This window comes from Poecilia formosa, unplaced genomic scaffold, assembly GCF_000485575.1.
Source record: "Poecilia formosa unplaced genomic scaffold, Poecilia_formosa-5.1.2 Scaffold664, whole genome shotgun sequence".
NCBI lineage: Eukaryota > Metazoa > Chordata > Actinopteri > Cyprinodontiformes > Poeciliidae > Poecilia > Poecilia formosa.
The window spans coordinates 21,992-41,465 of NW_006800603.1; the positions used below are offsets into that span (position 1 = coordinate 21,992).

General features: G+C 39.5%; 3 protein-coding genes and 1 long non-coding RNA gene across 5 annotated transcripts in view; 3 read left to right on the top strand and 1 right to left on the bottom strand.

Annotated features, from left to right (window-relative positions):
- Nucleotides 1-13,476, bottom strand: part of LOC103130705 (growth arrest and DNA damage-inducible protein GADD45 gamma-like) — a 13,653-nt gene extending 177 nt beyond the window's left edge. Inside the window, exons 1-3 of one of the 2 annotated variants that reach the window (XR_001660354.1) lie at nucleotides 12,914-13,476; nucleotides 12,623-12,821; nucleotides 11,327-11,973 (exon numbers count right to left, since the gene is read on the bottom strand). Coding sequence is in view for 1 of the 2 variants with exons in the window: in XM_007542172.2 (XP_007542234.1) it covers nucleotides 11,860-11,973; nucleotides 12,623-12,821; nucleotides 12,914-13,014 (414 nt within the window). In the remaining variant the exon portion in view is untranslated. Of the gene's footprint in view, nucleotides 1-11,200; nucleotides 11,974-12,622; nucleotides 12,822-12,913 lie in introns of those variants that run through there. The other variant, XM_007542172.2, reaches the window with a different exon arrangement.
- LOC103130704 (probable phospholipid-transporting ATPase IM) lies at nucleotides 506-3,962 on the top strand. Its single transcript, XM_007542171.2, has 6 exons — nucleotides 506-806; nucleotides 879-962; nucleotides 1,054-1,299; nucleotides 1,567-1,705; nucleotides 2,490-2,620; nucleotides 3,501-3,962. The coding sequence occupies exons 1-6, from the start codon at nucleotides 621-623 to the stop codon at nucleotides 3,753-3,755; spliced, it is 1,041 nt and encodes a 346-aa protein (XP_007542233.1). The 5' UTR covers nucleotides 506-620; the 3' UTR covers nucleotides 3,756-3,962.
- Nucleotides 5,192-7,600, top strand: LOC107834562 (uncharacterized). Its single transcript, XR_001660355.1, has 3 exons — nucleotides 5,192-5,342; nucleotides 5,742-5,817; nucleotides 6,803-7,600. It is a non-coding gene; the product is annotated as an uncharacterized LOC107834562 (long non-coding RNA).
- A 2,596-nt stretch (nucleotides 13,477-16,072) lies between the features above and the next one.
- LOC103130706 (growth arrest and DNA damage-inducible protein GADD45 gamma-like) lies at nucleotides 16,073-19,012 on the top strand. The gene is made up of 3 exons (XM_007542173.2): nucleotides 16,073-16,972; nucleotides 17,041-17,239; nucleotides 17,885-19,012. The coding sequence occupies exons 1-3, from the start codon at nucleotides 16,830-16,832 to the stop codon at nucleotides 17,996-17,998; spliced, it is 456 nt and encodes a 151-aa protein (XP_007542235.1). The 5' UTR covers nucleotides 16,073-16,829; the 3' UTR covers nucleotides 17,999-19,012.
- Nucleotides 19,013-19,474: the final 462 nt, after the last annotated feature.

Consider the following 19,474-nt stretch of genomic DNA (forward strand, 5'->3'; position numbering starts at 1 on the left):
CAAAGACAAAAGAGAAATCCTACAACCACTACAATCCATTTTTGTTTATATTTTGCTAAGAAGGAAGTTGTGGTTAGTTTCTTCTTCTGAGATTTTTGTGTAGTTTCATTCAGTGGTTCTTGGTGCAGTGGCACCACAGGTGAGGAGGGAGAACAGATTTGACTCATCTGACGCAGTACAGTGTGAAACAAACCGCACCAGTTGAAAATATAACAAAAGATGACGTCTGACGTATCGAGTTACCAGACTATCAGGTGGAAAGACAACCACATGACCATGTGTTGACTGTTCGGTATCGACTGAAAGTGTCGCAGTCAGCTCTTGTTCACGTAATCATACAAAAATTGTCGTTTTTGAACAATTCTTCACTAAATAACTGCAAAGATTGTCAAAAGGCTAAAAACTCTCTGCAGAAAGACATGTCTCTCTCTCCATGACTGTTTCGTTGTGTACAAAACGTCCCTCAGCTACGTAACCATGCATCGGCTACTCAGCTTTGAGTGAATTGTGGGAGACCCCTAAAAGGTCCAGGGACCCTGCAGACTGGAAAACGAGTGAAGGATCTCATTGTTTTGCCTCTAGCTGCTCATATCGGCGTGGGCATCAGCGGTCAGGAAGGGATGCAAGCGGTTCTCTCCAGCGATTTCTCCTTCGCCCAGTTCCGGTACCTCCAGCGCCTCCTGCTGGTGCACGGCCGCTGGTCCTACATTCGCATGTGCAAGTTCCTGCAATATTTCTTCTACAAGAACTTTAGCTACACCCTTGTTCACTTCTGGTACGGTTTCTTCTGCGGCTTCTCTGCACAGGTGAGTGAAAAGTCCTGCATGAAGAAAGTTGACGCTTTGTGTGGATGTTGACTGATGTTTCTGCGGTTCCAGACTGTTTATGATGACTGGTTCATCACCATGTACAATATGGTTTACACTGCTACCTCAGTTCTCGCCTTGGGCCTCTTTGACCAGGTAGGAGGAGTCTTGTTATTTTTCATTTAAAAGTCATACATCCTGCTCTGGTCCCTTAGCTTCCTACCTTTTCCTGTTGTTTCTCTCGCAGGACGTCAACGACCGCTGGAGTTTCCGATATCCTCAGCTCTACTCTCCCGGCCAGCTCAACACGTTTTTCAGTAAAAAGACTTTTGTCCGATGTGTAATGGTCAGCACCTACACCTCCCTGGTCCTCTTCTTCATCCCGTGGGCAGCCATGCAGGACTCGGTCCGGGGCGACGGCAAAGACGTAGCCGACTATCAGTCCTTCGCTTTGTCGACGCAAACCAGCCTGATGATCGTGGTGAGCGCTCAGGTAAGACGTTCTCTGCTGTAAATGTCATTTATTATATAATTGATCGTGTTGTATGAATTTTGTCATGCTTGGTTATGGAAAAGAGACATCTGTAGCATATTTTAAATGATGCATGTTGGTGTGAAGTTGGGCGCCCCACCTTGTTCAAATTAAACTAAATTTGTGTTAAATGTTTCAGTAGCACACTTGACATGATTCCTAACTTCTGAGCATATCACCGAGGAAAACTGAGTAAAAAACTGAATTTTTTTTTTTTTTTTTTTTCAGATGTTTCTTGACACTTTTTACTGGACAGCGATTAATCAGTTCTTTCTGTGGGGCAGCATTGCTGCCTACTTGGCCATCACATTTACTTTTTTCAGCAATGGCCTGTTTTTTGTGTTCACCTCCAGTTTCCCCTTCATTGGTGAGTAAATTTAGCTTTTTATTTATCCAACACTTATTTTAGCAATAAAATATACATTAATTTAGTGAATGTTTTAAAAGAACTGAAGGAAAGTCAGTTTAAATGTCCTAAATTTAAGATTTTAAGTTATACTTATGTATAAAAATGCAGAATTTTTAAATGTAAATACCAAATTTTGATGGGATAGGTTTATATGCCCCTTTTTCATAAAGTAATAACTTTATTTTCAGCAGTTAGCACAACATAACAACCAAGAAAAGCTAAACTCTCCATCTATCTACATTTTATAGCTGCTTATCCTTAAAGTGTCGTTGGACACAAACCAATATAATAAGTTTTAAAAATGTGGGATTTAAAAATGTGCCCAGTGAAACTCTATTGCTAAAATCATAACACCTTAATAAAAAACAGTAAAAAAAATTCCCCTTTTACAGGAATAAATCAGGCTCAGTGCAGTCAGATGAAAAACTGAGAGAATATAAAGTTAATATTTTTAAATAGCAGGAAATTGTGCAAACTGGAGAGCAGTAGGAAAAGTAAGTGGTCAGTTTGCCTCCAGTAGTTTATAGTAGGATAGCTACAGAAATATGCAGTTTGTAGTTTTAACCACTAGATGTCACTATTACCTCCAAATCTGAGACTTTGGCTTCACTAATAATGTCTTGCTTAAGGTTAAATTCTTTCTTTTGAAAAATCTGCTGCTTTTAACAGAATAAACTTAATTTGTTATTTTTCATGTGTCTAAGTTGCGTGTGGTAATAAACTGTTGTAAAATGGATTTCAGGCACGGCGAGGAACAGTTTGAAGCAGCCGAACGTGTGGCTGACGATGTTCCTGACCTGTCTTCTCTGCGTCCTGCCGACTGTGGCTTTTCGCTTCCTCCACATGCAGCTCCGTCCAACCATCACTGATAAGGTGGGAAACCAAAATCAGGAGCCTTTTAATGTATCGACATACATTAAAGTCATATGATGTGTTTAAACGGCTGTTTAAAGCAAAATGTAAGTGCAAAAATCTGATAAAAGGAGAATTACATCTTGGCCGCATTCATCTAACTTATGATTTTAGACCAAAACTAATTTTCCAGGAGAACCATGGAGACCATTGTATGACGGAGTATCAAGGCCATTGAAGGTAGAAAAATAATTGGAGTAAAATTCTGCCAAAACAGTCAGAAATTTTGAGAATAATCTCAGACATGTTCTAGAAAAAAAATAAACATTTTGACTGTGAAGTCAAAAATTTGCTAAAAATTCAGAAATTTTTGGACTAACCTTAGAAACCTTCTTGAAAAAAATTGGAAATTTTTGTTAAAACTCAAAAACTGTATAGAAAAAAACTGACAAAATTCTGACAAAAAGTAAAGGAAATTTCTGAGTTTGAAAAGTTGAACATTTGTAATTTTTTTCAAATTAACATTAATCTATGAAATTTTTGGGAAAAAATGTGGAAATCTTTGTGCGTGAAAAATAAAAAATGTTGCTGAAAAAACTCAGAAATATTGAGACTAGCATCAGAAATTTTCTAGAAAAAATAAGGAAATTTACAAGATTTCAAAAGTTAAAAAAAAAAACAAAAAAAAATGATTTCATAATTTTTCCTGAACAAAACTTATACTCCGTCGAACAATCGTGAAAAATGGCCGACATTTTGAATTTTTCCAGTGCTAGCCACTGAGAACAATATTTATCTGAAATATTTACTGAACTTCGGCGCTATGATGCGGAACAGTGTTAGTATTTGCTCAACAGACGTTTTGTAACTAGATTTAAGCTACATTTGATCATCTCTCCAGGTGAGGTACAAGGCTCGGGAGGAGGGACAGCCGGCTCCGGCTCCTTACCGGCCGCCTCCACGGCGCGTCAGCACCCGCCGCTCCAGCTACGCCTTCTCTCACTCCCAGGGCTACGGGGATCTGGTGACCTCCCGCAAATTCCTGCGCCTGAAGAGGCGACCGTCCCTGTTCGGCAGAAATCAGTCTCCGCTGGTGGAGAACCAGCCGCAGCACTATCGGACCATAACGGAGGAGGCGGAGGAGTCGCAGACATAGGATGCGTTCAGGGACTGATTTGTGTATTTGTGTCGTTATTTTGATGCCTAAATAACTGAGAACTGGATGGATGCCGGAGGAAATCAAGGCGTCATTAAAACACTGAAATAATGTTATTATTTGTATTATTATTGATGAAGAGCTATTGGCATCACTGTGAATATGTTTACTAATTATGCATTAAAAGTAAAAACTGGTGGCCCTCGATGCGGACGGTTCCAGTCTGGTTTACTTCTCTGGCGTTAGACAAGAAAGGGCGCCATCTTGTGGTGTGAAGAGTGTAAGCGCAGTATTAAACTATGCACTCCATGAAGGTTTTGTCGTTGTTCCTGTTTTTGAGCATCATAAGCAAAAATTATGTCTGCTTCTCATACACTATTTGGCCTTTATTAAATATTTATTATATTTTAAACAGAAAAGTACAATATACCAATTTAGATACAATGAAAATGTTCCAGATGTCATTGTTTTTGCATGTTTATAACATCAAACATATTTAAATATTAGTTAAAAGATAACCAGAGTAAACACAAAATTCAGTTTTCAAACAGATGTGTTTATTATTAAGAGAGAAACAAAATTAAAGTGGGATTAATTATTGCAGCTAAGCTTTAAAACTTAATGTGACACATTTAAGCTCCAAATTAAGTGTGGAACTTAAATGTGTTTCTAATAGAAATAAATTATGTTTCTTCTTCATATGTCTTCAGTTTCTGATCTCAGCTACTTTCTTGTCTTTGTTTTATATTCCATATCAGGAATCTGATTGTAATTACCACACATCTCCACTAGGTGGAGCAATTTCTCCCCTTTTCATGTTACTGATGTTTATGATTAATACAATTTTACGTCAGAGGTTGAAAAGAACCACATTCTCTCCTTAAGTAGAAAGATACTTGTATGAAAAGCACAGGTTGGACTGTTCTACTCAAGTTAAAGTAAAGGACAAGTTTTGAAACGTACTAAAGTACAAAAAGTAAAGTCATTTTCACCTAGAATACAAAATGACTTTTCATGATTCTAAAATAAAGTTCAGTTAGTTCAGAAACATCAGAACAACAGGATGTTCATGATTTGCATTGACATTAAATCCAAGGCGAATATTCAATTAAGATATGTTGAGCTGTATTTGCATACATTAATAAAAAAAAATAAAAGACAAATGTATTTCAGAAAGCTTTGTTGTACATTTTTAATGAGCAATTTATGAATAAACTGATTTTATTTAAAGATGGCTCAAAAGACCCAAAGTCTATGGAGAATGGAGAGTTTTAATAAATCAATTACATATTTAAATAATTATTTCATTATTGTCATTTAGCACTCTTAACTGTCACACTGCACTGTCAAAAGATCCAAACCTGTTCCCCCCATCGCCTGTGGGGGCGCTGCACCAAGAACTACTGAAGGAATCGACACAAAACCTCTGAAGAAGACCAGCGCAATTTCCTTCTTCACAAAAAGTGGAGCCGTGTCACATTTTAGTGGTTGTAGGATTTCTCCGTTGATATACATTAGTAGTTTGGACATCGCTTGTTAGTTCATAACCCTGACGACTTTCCTGCAGGCGCCGTTTCTACAAACTATGTAAACTATTTTAATAATTAACTGACCTTGTTCTAAATTTAATAGCAATTGGAATATAGGTGACTGAACTAAAATTATTCCAAAGTGTATCGAGATGACAGTTGTTGACACTTACTGGGATAACCCGGAAGTACATTGAGGTTTTTATTGTTGATAAAGAACTAATGGCATTACTGTGAATATGTTTACTAATTAAGCAAACTGGTGGGTTTTGATGCAGTTCCAGACAGATTTACTTCTCTGGTATTAGACAAGGAAAATAGATGGCTCACCTTGATGGGGGGGTTTATTCCTGATTTATTATTAGCAATTTTGTTGCACTTAAGTGTTTCAGCATCAAACTGATACAAATATTAGTCAGAAGACAACATGACTACATTTTTTTGTCTTCTGTTTCAGATTCAAAATTCCTCCACAAATCTGATTGTCATTACCACACATCTCCACTAGGTGGAGCAGATTCACACCTTATCAGGTCTGATGTTTTTGTTTGATAAAACTTTGTTCACAAGATTTAAAAGGTTTATATTTACTGTGATTCCCGTTTTTGTTTAATTGTATAAATATTTTCTGCTTAAATGTAGTTTTTGATTTTTAAACAGTAACAGCGGTTTATCTTTGCTAAAATGTATAAAAACATGTTTAAGCAGTAGAGTTAAAAAAAAATGATAAAAATGGGGGTGATTTCTAAGAAGCGGCATTTGTGGATTAAAAAACTGTAGCCAGGATTAAATTACCATAATTTGACTCTTCATCCTCTTTTAGAAGACTAAATTTATTATAGAAAAACTTAAGTGTAATTAAATTTGTTACACAAGATCCAGTTTTGAAAATATTTTCAAAAAACATTTATTAAACTGGAATTAAAGTTGTCTTAATATTTGACTCACAAAATGCACAAGGGTTTGTATTTATATTAAATTTCTTTTACAAAAATCATTAAAAGATTATACTTCATAAATAATTTTGACATGTTTTTATATATACCTTGTGGGGGTAGAAGAGTCAAAAATGTTTCACTTTTGAAAATTTTGAAATTCAAAAGTCTAAAATTTGCAAATTGCAAACTAAAAAATTTCCTTTTTGTTTTCTAGAAAATTTGATTTTTGGTAAAATAAAATAAAATAAAAAATAGCGGTTTTTCTGTATACAATACACACCGTTGTATTTAACTATTAATATGCATTACTTTTTAAAATAAAAAATTCAGGCAACACATTAAGTGAAAATGTGTTTTGTCAGCTTAAACCCATTTTTAACTTCACAAAACAAAGATAAAACAAATGTAACTTTCACTGTATAAATTAGGAATGGTTTAAAAAGTCAGTTACATCTTCAGCATCGATCAGGCTAATCAGGAAGTGTCCCACCGCAGCAGCCAATCAGAATCCAGTTCTCGTTGCCGGGCAGAGCAGCTGTTAAGAACTGAACTCTGATTGGCTGTCCTGTCTTCCTTTCAGTGACTCCTGAGCAGATGATGTCCCTGCGTCCATATGGCGGACCTTTGTGACTCTTGTCAACTTTAAAAGCTGCAGCCCGTCCCCCCTCCCCCTCCTGCTGCTGAATGGGGAGTCAACGCCATGCTGTCCTGCCTAAGCGTGCCTTTTGTTCCGCCTCCTCCGCTCACTCTCGGCTCCAGACTTTGTTTTGGGTGAAAGGATCCGTCTCAAAAGTCCCGGTCAGCCAGCAGCAGCTGCTCCGGACTGCGCCTTTATTCCCCACAAAGGAGAGGCGAGGCGGCCCCTCCCACCCCGCTTTCTGCTCTTTGTGTCCATTCATGAAGCAGCACAAGTGCTGCCTGCAGCTTTTCGGTCAGTTTTATTTTTGGCGAGTTGCACAAACAATGAATATCATAAAACTGCCTCAAAACTGCTCTTCAGTTTAGAGTCATGCCCCAATTTATTGTCTAAAGAATCAGAGAACATTTATGACTGGAGTCTTATGGCCGCTCTAAGAAACTAAACATAAAATTACGAGAATGAAATCATAGCATTAGGAGAATAAACTATTAAAATAGAGTCATAGTATAAAGTAACATAACTTCTGTTTTAGCACAACTTCCTCTGTGGCTTTTGTTGTAATTAACTTTTAAGTACGATAAATCAATAATCCATAAATATTGATTTAAAAAGAAGTACTACTTCCATTGGCATTTAATTTTGCTTATAACATGAGGAAAGTGATTTGTAACAAATGAAATAATCTGCCCGTTACCTAGCAACCTCAGCGAAGTTCCACCCATCACCTAGCAACCAAAGCCTAAGCCACACAAAATATGTTCATTACAATTTGTTTTGCACAAAATTATAGAGATTTTATTTGAGTTATTTAACTTATAAAGTGGCAAAAATAGATTGTTACAAGTGAAATAATCTGCCAGTGGAACTTGGAGTTTTCCATCAATATTATTTAATTTAAACAAGCTCATATGTTTTCCTAAAAAAAAGTGATCAGTTTTCTTATTTCAAGTTAATTCAAGATATTTGCACCAGAAACTTGGCTAAAAATTCTGTTTTTGCAGGGTACAAGAAACTTCAAAGATACAAAAGAAAGCCCCCAAATCTTTCACTTCTGGTTAAAAAATGTCATTTTTGCATGAATTCCTGCAGCGGTGAAAGTGCCAGTTGTTCCAAACTGACCCTGCCTGCTGAGAGCCAGTCGGGTTTGTTAATGTAATTAGTGATCAGGTTCATTATGAGCCACATCAGAGCCAGGAATTAGCATCAGCAGCTGCTGGCGGAGGAGCCGGTTGGTTCAACACACGTCTGGAAATGACAGCAGGAGATATTAACATGTTTATAAGGCAGATTAGCATTGCTAGCAGACAGGAAGTATCTGAAACGGCTGTTTTCGGCACTTTTATTCATCTGAAACAGAGACATGCAAAAGTATTTACACTCAAACTTTTACAGATGATGCATAAATGTTCTTATGTAGCTAAAATAGCATCTAAAAATCTTTTGAAAGAATTAATTCATATCTTTAACTTGTTTTTATTGAGTAAAGTTTGAAGTTCTCTATAATAGTTTTTATTCTCACTAATCTTACCTTTCACTAATAACTTGGACCTATTTCTGCATAAAGATTTCCTGAATCACTTTTTTCATCCATTTATCCATCCTACGGTAGCCCAGAAGGATCAAGAAAAAGCCAAGGCCACGACTTAATTTATGCTAAAATTGGTCTGATGCTAATGAAAGCTATGCTAAATCAAGAGTTTCAATACATGCTAGTATAGCTTTAGATTTAGCATAAAATCATTTTTGAAAAATAAATTCTGCTTTATGCTAAGATGAAGTTTATGATAAACTTGTTAGCCATTTGCTGTTGTGTAGCACTTCAGAAACAAGCAATAGAAAACTTGTTTGGGCTCCAACAGATACATATTTTTGGGATTTTTGCAAAAATTTCTATTATTTTATTATATGAAAGACAAAATAAATACAGTTTGAGGATGTAGCACAATAAATAAAGTTTTGGATGGTGTATATTAATGCAAAGGAGAGTAAAAATTTGAAACTCTGTCCAGTTTGAGTTGATGTTTTGTGTTTTTTAGATGTTTGAGCCCAGTAGAGACTCTGGTAGCCCGTCATTTCCATCTGCTGCTGTTTCTGCCTTTGTGTTGCTCAGCAGCAGCAGAGCTCTTAAAGCTAAAGGTGAAATGAAGGGCATTAGAGGTTGATCAGGAAGAGCAGCTCTGACTCAACACAGAAGTCTGTAGCTGTCAGCGCTCCATCCCCAGATGTACAGCTCCTGTTATACAATCAGATTAGAAAAGAGGAACTGCTCCTTTAAGGCAGAGTTTGCAGCTTAGTGAGGTGATGTAACCCTGACTTGGTGTTTCTGCTGACTCTTGCTGTTGGCCAGGATTAGGCTCTGAATGCATGAATGGCCGCCGGCTTGCGCCCGGCACACAGCCGCCTCTAAACGCTTTTCACCGCCTCATTAAACTGGAGGGCAATTGGTTGCTATGGAGATTTAAAGGACTCATTGAAAGGACTGTTTTCTCTTCTAAAACAAACAGATTCTCTAATTTTTTTTGCAACTTTTTTGTCTGATTGATCTCTAACACACTGTTGTACAGCAGCAGACAGAGGAAAAAGAATTTGAATTTTTTGAAAAATGAGTGTTTTCACAGAAACTTTTTTTTTTAACATAAACCTACAATGGCTCTAATATGCCTCTGTAGATTTGGTTTCTCCATTTCTTTGAACCTACATAAAGATGGATATGTGTCAAGTGTCTGAAGCTGAATGTGTGGGTGACCCAGCGGGGCGTTGACGCTGCAGCAGCTGTTAGAGCCTCAGTAGTGGCAGCAGCATGCAGGGCAGAGAGATTCCTGTTCAATCAAAGGCCTCAAAGATCTGAACGCCAAACTGGAGAGAAAAGAAAAGGCAGCGCGTGTCAGGAACCAAAGATCACATTCATTAAGTCGCTGCCTCAATAGAATCAACAAACAGGCAACTAAATGCTGCTGGTGAAGGCAGAGCAAATAACTCGATAACTTAGTTGAACCAGGTCAGCATCTTGATAAAATGTAGTTAAAATGTATTAAAAAAACTTAATATCACTTCTTATTTAATTAAACTATATTGTCATTTCTGATATATTTTAGGTCAGTTGAATTTAATGAAATATTTCTGATTGTGACCCCAGAAAAAAAAAAAATTAAAAGTAGATAAAACTGTTTTAAGCTGTTGTTCATCTGAAGCATGATGGGTAAAAAACAACCAATAAACCAAAGAAAATAAAATGATAAATAAAGACCATGGGCAGGCCCCAAATAACACTTAGATAAACTCTATTAGATATAGAACAGAAGTTAGCAAGAAAACTGAAAGTCAAGTTTTACAAGAAACGTGGATGAAAAATAATGTTTTAAAAAGTAAATAAATAACAAATGTGGGCCTGAATCTAATGCTGCAGGAAAAAGTTTGGTCATTTCCACATATGGTCCTCAAAGATTTAAAAAATTAAGAACTTAAAACAATGAAAATGGAGTAAAATAAGTAAATTGTATGTAATTGTAAAAAAGAAAAGTCAGTGAGCAAAATTTGAATCAAAATTGTATTTATTCACACAAAAAAAACAATTGACAGAAACAAATTGACAACTTTTAACATATTTTTATGCCATTTGAAGTTAAGTAAAAATAAGTTGCATACTTCATTTTTCATGTTGTCTTTTCATATTCATTAAAAAGTAAAACAATTTTCTTATTTCTTCAGAATTTTATACACCAAATTTCTTTGTAGTAAAGGATTTTCAAAAAATGATTTTCCTTTAATACATGTGAATTTTTTAAGACTTTATATTTTAGAGTACCATAGTTTCTGTCACTGTCTAACAGAGAAACCTTTGGAGAATTAAAAATATTCTCATCTGCATCAAAATATGGCAGAATATAAAGTAATTATGTCTTAATTGCAGTTATTTAAGAGAATAATGTTTTTATTTATACAGTTTAAATAAAAATTACTGTTTCTTCAATTTTAAATTTTATTTAACATCAAAATTTTATTTTTATGCTTCTAACATTTTATTGGGTCATATTCTAAAGTAAAATATTTAGATAAGACTAACAGATATTTTAGATTATTTCAAATTAATTAAAAAAATGTTAATCAGAATTTCAGGTAAAAAAAAAGTCTAAATGTTTTTTTGGGTCCAGATATTATTCAAAGTATTTTAATGCATTTATAAATAGTTTAACTGAGTCATTTCTCTAAGAGTTATTCAAAAGTAAAACTAAGCAAAAATCTACACAAAAATTGAGAAAAACATTTAAGAAACATTTTTATTCAGTCAATTTGCTACAAAGAACTAAGTTTTGCCTTTTTAAAACTAACCAAAAATCACCTAAAATGTAATTTTATCTCAGTTGAATTGTTTCAAATTTATATTTTAGAATTGCAGGAATTTTTCGTACAAATTTTATTAATTTTTTTATTGGCTTAACTTAATGTCATTTTCTAAAGTGAAACCTTTAGATTCGACTTTTCTAGATTAATTTTGTCATCGTTAAACTTCTAAAGTGAAACCTTTAGAGAATTAAGACAATTCTGGAAAGTGGGAAACATTTCCGCTGACTGCAACTGCTGCCATGTTGCTCAGCCGAAGACGAACATCTGAAAAGTCTCTTTCCAAGATGGCCGCTTCTTCCTCAGCACCGCTTCTTCTCCTGCTGCGCGTGCTTCTGCGTGGCGACGTTCGCTCCGTGGGAACCACGGGACGCAGAACTCGCCTCTTCTCCTCCCTCTCCAAACCTCATCCGCACAAAGAATGAGGGTCGACGGTGTGCCGCCCCCCGCTGCGTGCCCGGCCTCGTTCGCAGAAAGAACCAGGCTCATCTTGGCACGGACGGCTGCGGGGGGCGGCGGCGGCGGTGCCGGCGCCGTGCTAGCCCGGGCATGCTAGCTCCTCAGGAGCGCCCAGGAAAGAACCGGAAACAGAATCATCCCGGTCGGGATGAGGATTTCCAGGTGTGAACGGATCAGGTGAGCGGCAGAGAGCCGGGTCAGCGCTCCGGGAGGCTGATCTCAGGAACCCAGTCGTTCAGCCGCCGGCTCTCCTCGCAGAACAGGTGCAGCTTCTCCAGAGCCGGATCGTCCCAAGACCCATCGGCCGGGTTCTGTTGGAGCGACAGGAGGAGCGTTAGCAGGGAAACTGCTGCTGAGCAGGGCCGGAGCTACAAGGCTCACAAAGGGGCCATAACAACAAAAATATGGGGGGTGAGGGGGTATCCTACTGTTAGCATCTATATTGAAAATCAGCTCCAAGTGTTGGAATTTATTAGTTTCAGGTGGGAAACAAAATAGCTGACTCCAAATTCTGACTCATTGATTGATGTAAAAAAAATATATACTAAATTTAAAGAAAAATCATGAAACAAATTGATAATTAATGACACAGAACTTCAGCTTTAAGTAAAAATTTGATTTAATTCTCGGGGCAGAAATGTGTACAAGATAAAATCAAGCATTGAATGGGCTATAATGCAATGAGGCTAACAATTTCAAAAAGAAAATTTAATTTAAAAACATTGACTTTGGACTGTGATAAGTGTTCTGATAGGTCGACGACAAAGGTAAGTTTGCAGAAATTTATTTGTCCAAACTAAATTAATTCAGCCCAGTCACATTTTTGAGTGTAAATATGAAACATTCTGTAAGTTTCAGCTCATTTCCTCCTATTTAATTTGTATTTATCAGAAATTTAATGTAATATTGTTGGGCCGCCACCCCCCGGAGCCCACCCCGTCGTTCCGCCCCTGGTCGTACCGTAATCAGGACGCAGTGCGCGTCTTCCTGCTCGTCTCCGACGATGTCGGCCAGACGCTGCGTGTCGCTGACTCTGACGATGCTGATGTCGTTGTCGAAGCAGAAGGACTGGATCAGGGTGAAGTGGATCTGCAGGGCCACGTCCCACTGGAACTGCTCGTCTGTGGCCAGGACGCAGAACGACACACTGTCCGGGTCTCTGTGGACAGAAAACGCTCTTCCTGTTAGCAGCTGCTGGGAAAAACTCACACAGGATGCATGAAAAAGCAAGAAAAATGAAAGTTTTCTCACTCTGTCATTATCTTAGCGCTTTCGTAGACGCCAACAGTCAGTCGTTGTTCGCTCTGAGCGCAGACCAATGCTTCCTTCAAGGACTTTCCAGGAGTCTTCATGGTTTGTTAGGCTCAGAACGTGAAGAGGAAATAATTTGAACTTCCTAAAAGAGTCAGTGGGCTTTTATACGGCGGAGCCGGCACGCGTTCACTGCCTGATTGGTTCCCTTCAGGACAAAAGCAACAATCGACTGCGTCCCCTCCCCACCCTGAGGGACGCGTGCCTTTAGAAAACTCAGAAAGTCAGTCGGCTCCTGTCCAAAAGGGTTTAGACATAGAAACTGTCACTTCTAAGTTATTCATGTAAAAAAACCACAGGAGTCACTGCAGCTAAAGCTCTGAAATGATCAATTTAAAAAGCAAGAATCACTATGGGATGCCAAAACTTTCTACAGCTTTTATGGAAACAAAACTCAAGTCAATATCTTTGGATCTAAATAACAATCTAGTCAGTTATTACAACTAGAAACTAACCTGAACCTTCAGAGCCACATAAAGACAGTCACAAAGTCGGCCTTCTATCACCTGAAGAACATCTCCAGGATTAGAGGACTAATGTCTCAGCACGATCTAGAGAAACTCATCCATGCGTTTATCTTTAGCCGCATTGATTACTGCAACAGCATCTTCACAGGTCTGACTAATAAATCAATCAAACAGCTGCAGCTGATCCAGAAGCTGCTGCTGCTGTTCTCACTAAAACCAGGAAGATAGAGCACATAACACCAGTTTTAAAGTCCCTACACTGGCTCCCTGTAACTCAAATAATAGACTTTAAAATACTGTTAGTTTATAAATCACTGAACGGTTTAGCACCACAATACATTAAAGATCTGTTATTGCTGTACCAACCGTCTAGACCCCTCAGATCTTCTGGTTCTGGTCTAAAAAGAACCAGAACCAAACCTGGAGCAGCAGCATTCAGGTTCTATGCACCACAAATCTGGAACAAACTTCCAGAAAACTGTAAAACAGCTGAAACACTGAGTGCCTTTAAGTCTAGACTAAAACCCTGTTTAGAGTTGGTTTGAAATGTAATCAATGAAACAATCAATCTGATGTGTAATGGCTTGAGAAAATGTAATATTTCAATTGATTTTTGTGTTTTTATGAAGTGAATATATTTGAAATGTCTTGTTGCTGAAATGTGTGAAACAAATAAACTGATTGGTTGTGTAACTCTATAATCAGCGCCCCCTACTGGTGGAGGTATTTAAAGCTTCAAATAGAGTGAGAGCAGAGTTTCCACGGTAACATCTCCGTGGGTATTTCCACAGCGTGTTTTCTCCCTTTAAGGATCAGGAAGTGCCACGCGCCGCTGCTCCGTCCGGGCGCGTGGCATCTGGGGGCGGCGGGTCACGTGCTCTCATCTCCTTTATCAGCGCTGCGGAGGGACACCATCTGTCCCGAGTGGGGGGCGGACAAAGGCAGCACCTGCTGAGCCTCGGGAGTCAAACAACCCGCAGACATGCAGCCGCAGCGCTGCGGTGCCGCAACTTCTCCATCAGATTAGAGGCGCAAACGGAGCAGATGTGCAGCCGCAACAAAAGCTGTGGATCGATGTGCACGCGCCCGGCCTGTTGCCATGAAAGCTGATCCTTTCTGCAGCAGAACCGTGTCCGGATCAGTCGGGATGAGCCGAATCATCCCTGAAGGCGGCGCCAACAAAGAGTGGGCAAAAAGAAAGGTGGAAGAATGAGTTCAAGTTTCACAGAGTGGTGAAAAAATAAAATGACCAGAAAACAAGAGAGTGAAGAAATGAACTGAAGAGTTTCATTTTAACTCCAGAATATAAAGTTTGCAGCATTTGGGTTGATACGTCAAAAATTCTTTAATATTAGCAATAATCACCGTTAAACCCTTTTAAGGAGAAGTAAAAGTAGTTTTGCCAGTTTGGTGGCGCCAAACAAAAGTGGAACAAATTATCTTTAGTTGGCTTTTTTTTTTGTTTGTTTTTTTTAGCTTTATGTCACTAAAAACTGGGACGGAAACTAATTTTTTTATATTTGGCGCCCCCTCCACCGGCGCCCCAGCATAGTTTTACATGGTGTGGAACTAAGGCTGCCGGTAAATAAAACATGTTTACACCCCAAACTAAAACGACCTCCGGCTTCAGGGTAAAACGGTTCGGACCCATTTCTCCTGTTTGGAGTTTAAATTTAATCAAAACTCAGACAACAGGCTGCAGAATTTGGAGGATCGCAGACAAAAGATGGCCGAACCCCTGGAGGGGGTCTGCGGGTCAAACCACGACCCCCCTCTCCGTTCATAGCGACAGTTCTCCATCTGCCGCAGAACAATAGCGCTGAATCAATCAGCGCCAACCTGTGCGCCCCTCCTCAGCTATTCATGCGGCAGCAGGCGAGCCGCACGCAAGATGCGGGTTTCACTGAATGTATGCAAATTAAAAAAGGGCAAATATGGGGGAGAATTTGCGCTATTGGTGCCCAAATAAGCGTGCGTAAAAGTGAAATCAGCATCCACGATAAAGTACACCTTGAAATTTGATTTATTTTTGACTCATTTTATTGAGATCTAATGTGACGAAGTGGATCTTTACTCTGAAACGAACTAAAATCCTGTTTAATTTGGTTTCAAAAAAGATTTTTACTGATGTTTTCCATCCGATAGAGATAATCTAATCTATTCTGAGTTAAAGTTTGGACCTCTAAATGCGTAAAACCGCAAAAAGATCGTAAAGAAAAAACAAAACACACTCAAAAACTCTTCAAATTCTCCAAATTAAAACTCTCTGTGGTGAGTTTAAAAGTGCGTGTCAAAGTTTCTCTGATGTAAATAAACGGACAGCTGATGAGCCACGTGGAGTTTGCTCAGTTCTGGCACGCGCTGCGCATTTGCATTTGTATGGAGGAGATAAGGAGGGGGAGAGGTGATAAAAAGTGGGGCTTCTGTGAAAACAATGCGGGTGGTTTTAAGGTCCGCTTCTAGTCCACAGATGGTCCGGTCCACCTGCGCCGCAGCGTGGGGGCGGGGCTTCTCACTTCCGGCTCCATCTGAGCAGCAAACCTGCAAACATGAAGAGACGAGCTGGAAACAGGCGATGTGGAGCATTTAAGACAAGCAAAACACACTTAAGGCCGTCACTAAAGAATAAAAATGACAGAATTCTGTTTTATTGTTGTGAATTTTATGAATGCATGATGTAGGAAAGTTTTAGTCTTTGCAGAAATCCGCAACAGTTTCACTTTAAACTGTTTCCATTCTGCAGAAAACTTGATGATCTTTTGTCAGATCCCCCATGAATGCACCGATTTGGTTGCATGTTTATTGCAAAACGACAATTTTGCACTTCTGGTTGTCATTTGAACTTTTAAAAAAATGTTTTATTTTTGTAAATTTTATAAATGCATGAAGTGGAAAAGTGAAGCTGTTGTGGATTCCTGCAAAAACTAAAACTTGAAACTGTTTCCATTCTGCAGAAACTTCATACTTTCCTTTTGTTTGACTCCATCAGTGCAAAGATTTGGTTGATTTTAAGACAAAATGACAACATCAAGCATCTGTTTGTCGTTTGGGATTAAAAATTAGATAAATTCGTTTCATATTTTGTTAATTTTTTTGAGTGCATGAAGTGGGAAAGTGAAGCTTCTGCTCAAACTAAAACTTGAAACCTAAATATTTTCCTTTTGTTTGCGTGCAGAAGGGGAGCGCGCGTGACCCCCATCAATCTGCCACGAGCCAAAGTGTGACAAAAGCATTATCACATCAATGCGCCAATCAGCCGCAGCCAATCAGCGCGCGCCGCTTTCTCTGCGCCGCACGAGCTGCGGGGCTATAAAAGCAGCTGCGTGAAGCCGCTCCGCTCCAAACGCTCTTCCTCCTCCTGGAATATCCTCATCCTCACCGACTGCATCATGACTTTTGAAGAGGTTCTGATCCAGAAGCCCGCCGAGCGCGCTCAGTGCGCAGGCGCAGCCCTGGAAGAAGTTCTGGTCTCCGCTAAAGACAACCAGTCTCTCACCGTGGGAGTCTACGAGTGCGCCAAAGTCATGAACCTGTAAGTTTGGAGATCCGCTGATGGTCGGTTTGGTTCCCGACCCGATCTGACCCGGTTTGTTTCCACAGAGACCCGGACAGCGTGTCGTTCTGCGTCCTGGCCACAGACGAGCAGTTCCAGTGGGACGTGGCCCTGCAGATCCACTTCACCCTGATCCAGTCCTTCTGCTTCGACAACGACATCAGCATCGTCAGAGTCAGCGACACGCAGCGTCTGGCCGACATCGTCGGAGACAAGCAGGAAGACGCGCACTGCGTCCTGATTACGGTACGACCAGGGGCGGAACGACGGGGTGGACTGCGGGGGGCTGCAGCCCTACAATAATACATCAATGTTGTGATAAATACACATTAAACTGGAGGAAATGAGCTGAAACTTACAGAATATATTTAATTTTTACACTTAAAAGGTGTGACTGGGCTGAATAAATTTATTGTTAGCTTAAGACATATTTTGGCCAAATTAATTTCTGCAAACCTATCAGAACACTGATAGGTTTGCAGAATCAAATTTTTTACATTTCCAAAAAATGTTAACATTACAGCCCATTTATTGCTTGATTTTATCTTCTACACATTTCTGCTCCAAGAATTAAATCAAATTTTTACTTAAAGCTGAAGTTCTTAATGTATTCTAATTATATTAATCACCACTCTCTCCATTATTTTTTTTAAGTTAGTATATTTTTTATACCAATCAATGAGTCAGAATTTGGAGTCGGCCATTTTGTTTCCCACCTGAAACTAATAAATTCCAACACTTGGAGCTGATTTTCAATATAGATGCTAACAGTAGAACACCCCCCACCTCACCCCCCATATTTTGGTTGTTATGGCCCCTTTGTGAGCCTTGTAGCTCCGGCCCTGCTCAGCAGCAGTTTCCCTGCTAACGCTCCTCCTGTCGCTCCAACAGAACCCGGCCGATGGGTCTTGGGACGACCCGGCTCTGGAGAAGTTGCACCTGTTCTGCGAGGAGAGCCGGCGGCTGAACGACTGGGTTCCTGAGATCAGCCTCCCGGAGCGCTGACCCGGCTCTCTGCCGCTCACCTGATCCGTTCACACCTGGAAATCCTCATCCCGACCGGGATGATTCTGTTTCCGGTTCTTTCCTGGGCGCTCCTGAGGAGCTAGCATGCCCGGGCTAGCACGGCGCCGGCACCGCCGCCGCCGCCGCCCCCCGCAGCCGTCCGTGCCAAGATGAGCCTGGTTCTTTCTGCGAACGAGGCCGGGCACGCAGCGGGGGGCGGCACACCGTCGACCCTCATTCTTTGTGCGGATGAGGTTTGGAGAGGGAGGAGAAGAGGCGAGTTCTGCGTCCCGTGGTTCCCACGGAGCGAACGTCGCCACGCAGAAGCACGCGCAGCAGGAGAAGAAGCGGTGCTGAGGAAGAAGCGGCCATCTTGGAAAGAGACTTTTCAGATGTTCGTCTTCGGCTGAGCAACATGGCAGCAGTTGCAGTCAGCGGAAATGTTTCCCACTTTCCAGAATTGTCTTAATTCTCTAAAGGTTTCACTTTAGAAGTTTAACGATGACAAAATTAATCTAGAAAAGTCAAATCTAAAGGTTTCACTTTAGAAAATGACATTAAGTTATTGACAAAAAAAAAAACTAATGAAATTTGTTTTAATTTTTTTTTTTAAAAATGCCTTTAATTCTGATGTAACTGAAAATATAATCTGAAACAATTTAACCAAGATAAAATGAGATTTTAGGCATTTTTGATTAGTTTTAGACTGTATAACTTGTTTTAAGAAATTTTTGCTTAATTTTACCCTTAAGATCTGGACCAGAATGTTTTCTCTTTTTTACCTGCAATTCTGATTTAATATGAAGTTATTTAACCAGTATAACATTGATTTTGAGCTGATTTTGATTTAAAATGCAAAACTTGTATGAAGAATGTTGCTTTTTTTTGCATAGTTAAAAAGAATTTGAATTTGAAAACACTGTAAAAAATGTTTGATGTGTTTTAAACTGGTTAGAAATAATAGTTTTGTACGTTTCTAAGTGAAAAATGCTGAATAAAATCCTTGAAGATGAATTTCTGGTTTTCACTTTTTGGGTGAATAAAGCTCCGTTCTTCACGGATCAGTGGCTTCGCTCCCTGATGCGTCGCCTTCATCTGCATTTCTATGCTTCTCCACACAATAGCTGCTGCGCACAGAGGGCCCTTTGTCTGGGCTGCAGATGTCTCCGGGGCCACGCCGCGCCATCTGCCGCCCGGGTCAGAGGGGTCAGGTGGGCGGAGTCAGGCTGAGGGAAGAAAGAGAAACCAGAGGGAGGGTTCGGTCCGGCCAGGTGCTGCTGTTTACCAAACTTTTACCAACTGTGTGACAGTAAACAGATCAGATGTTTGGGGCCCTGCAGGGGCCACCTGCTCCACACCAACCAGGCTGGAAAAACACAGAATGAAACTTTCACTTTTACTGCATATTCCTGGGCTTCCTCACATTTTTATGACGGTGCCTTACGAAAAGAAAAATTCATAAGTTGATTTGGAAAT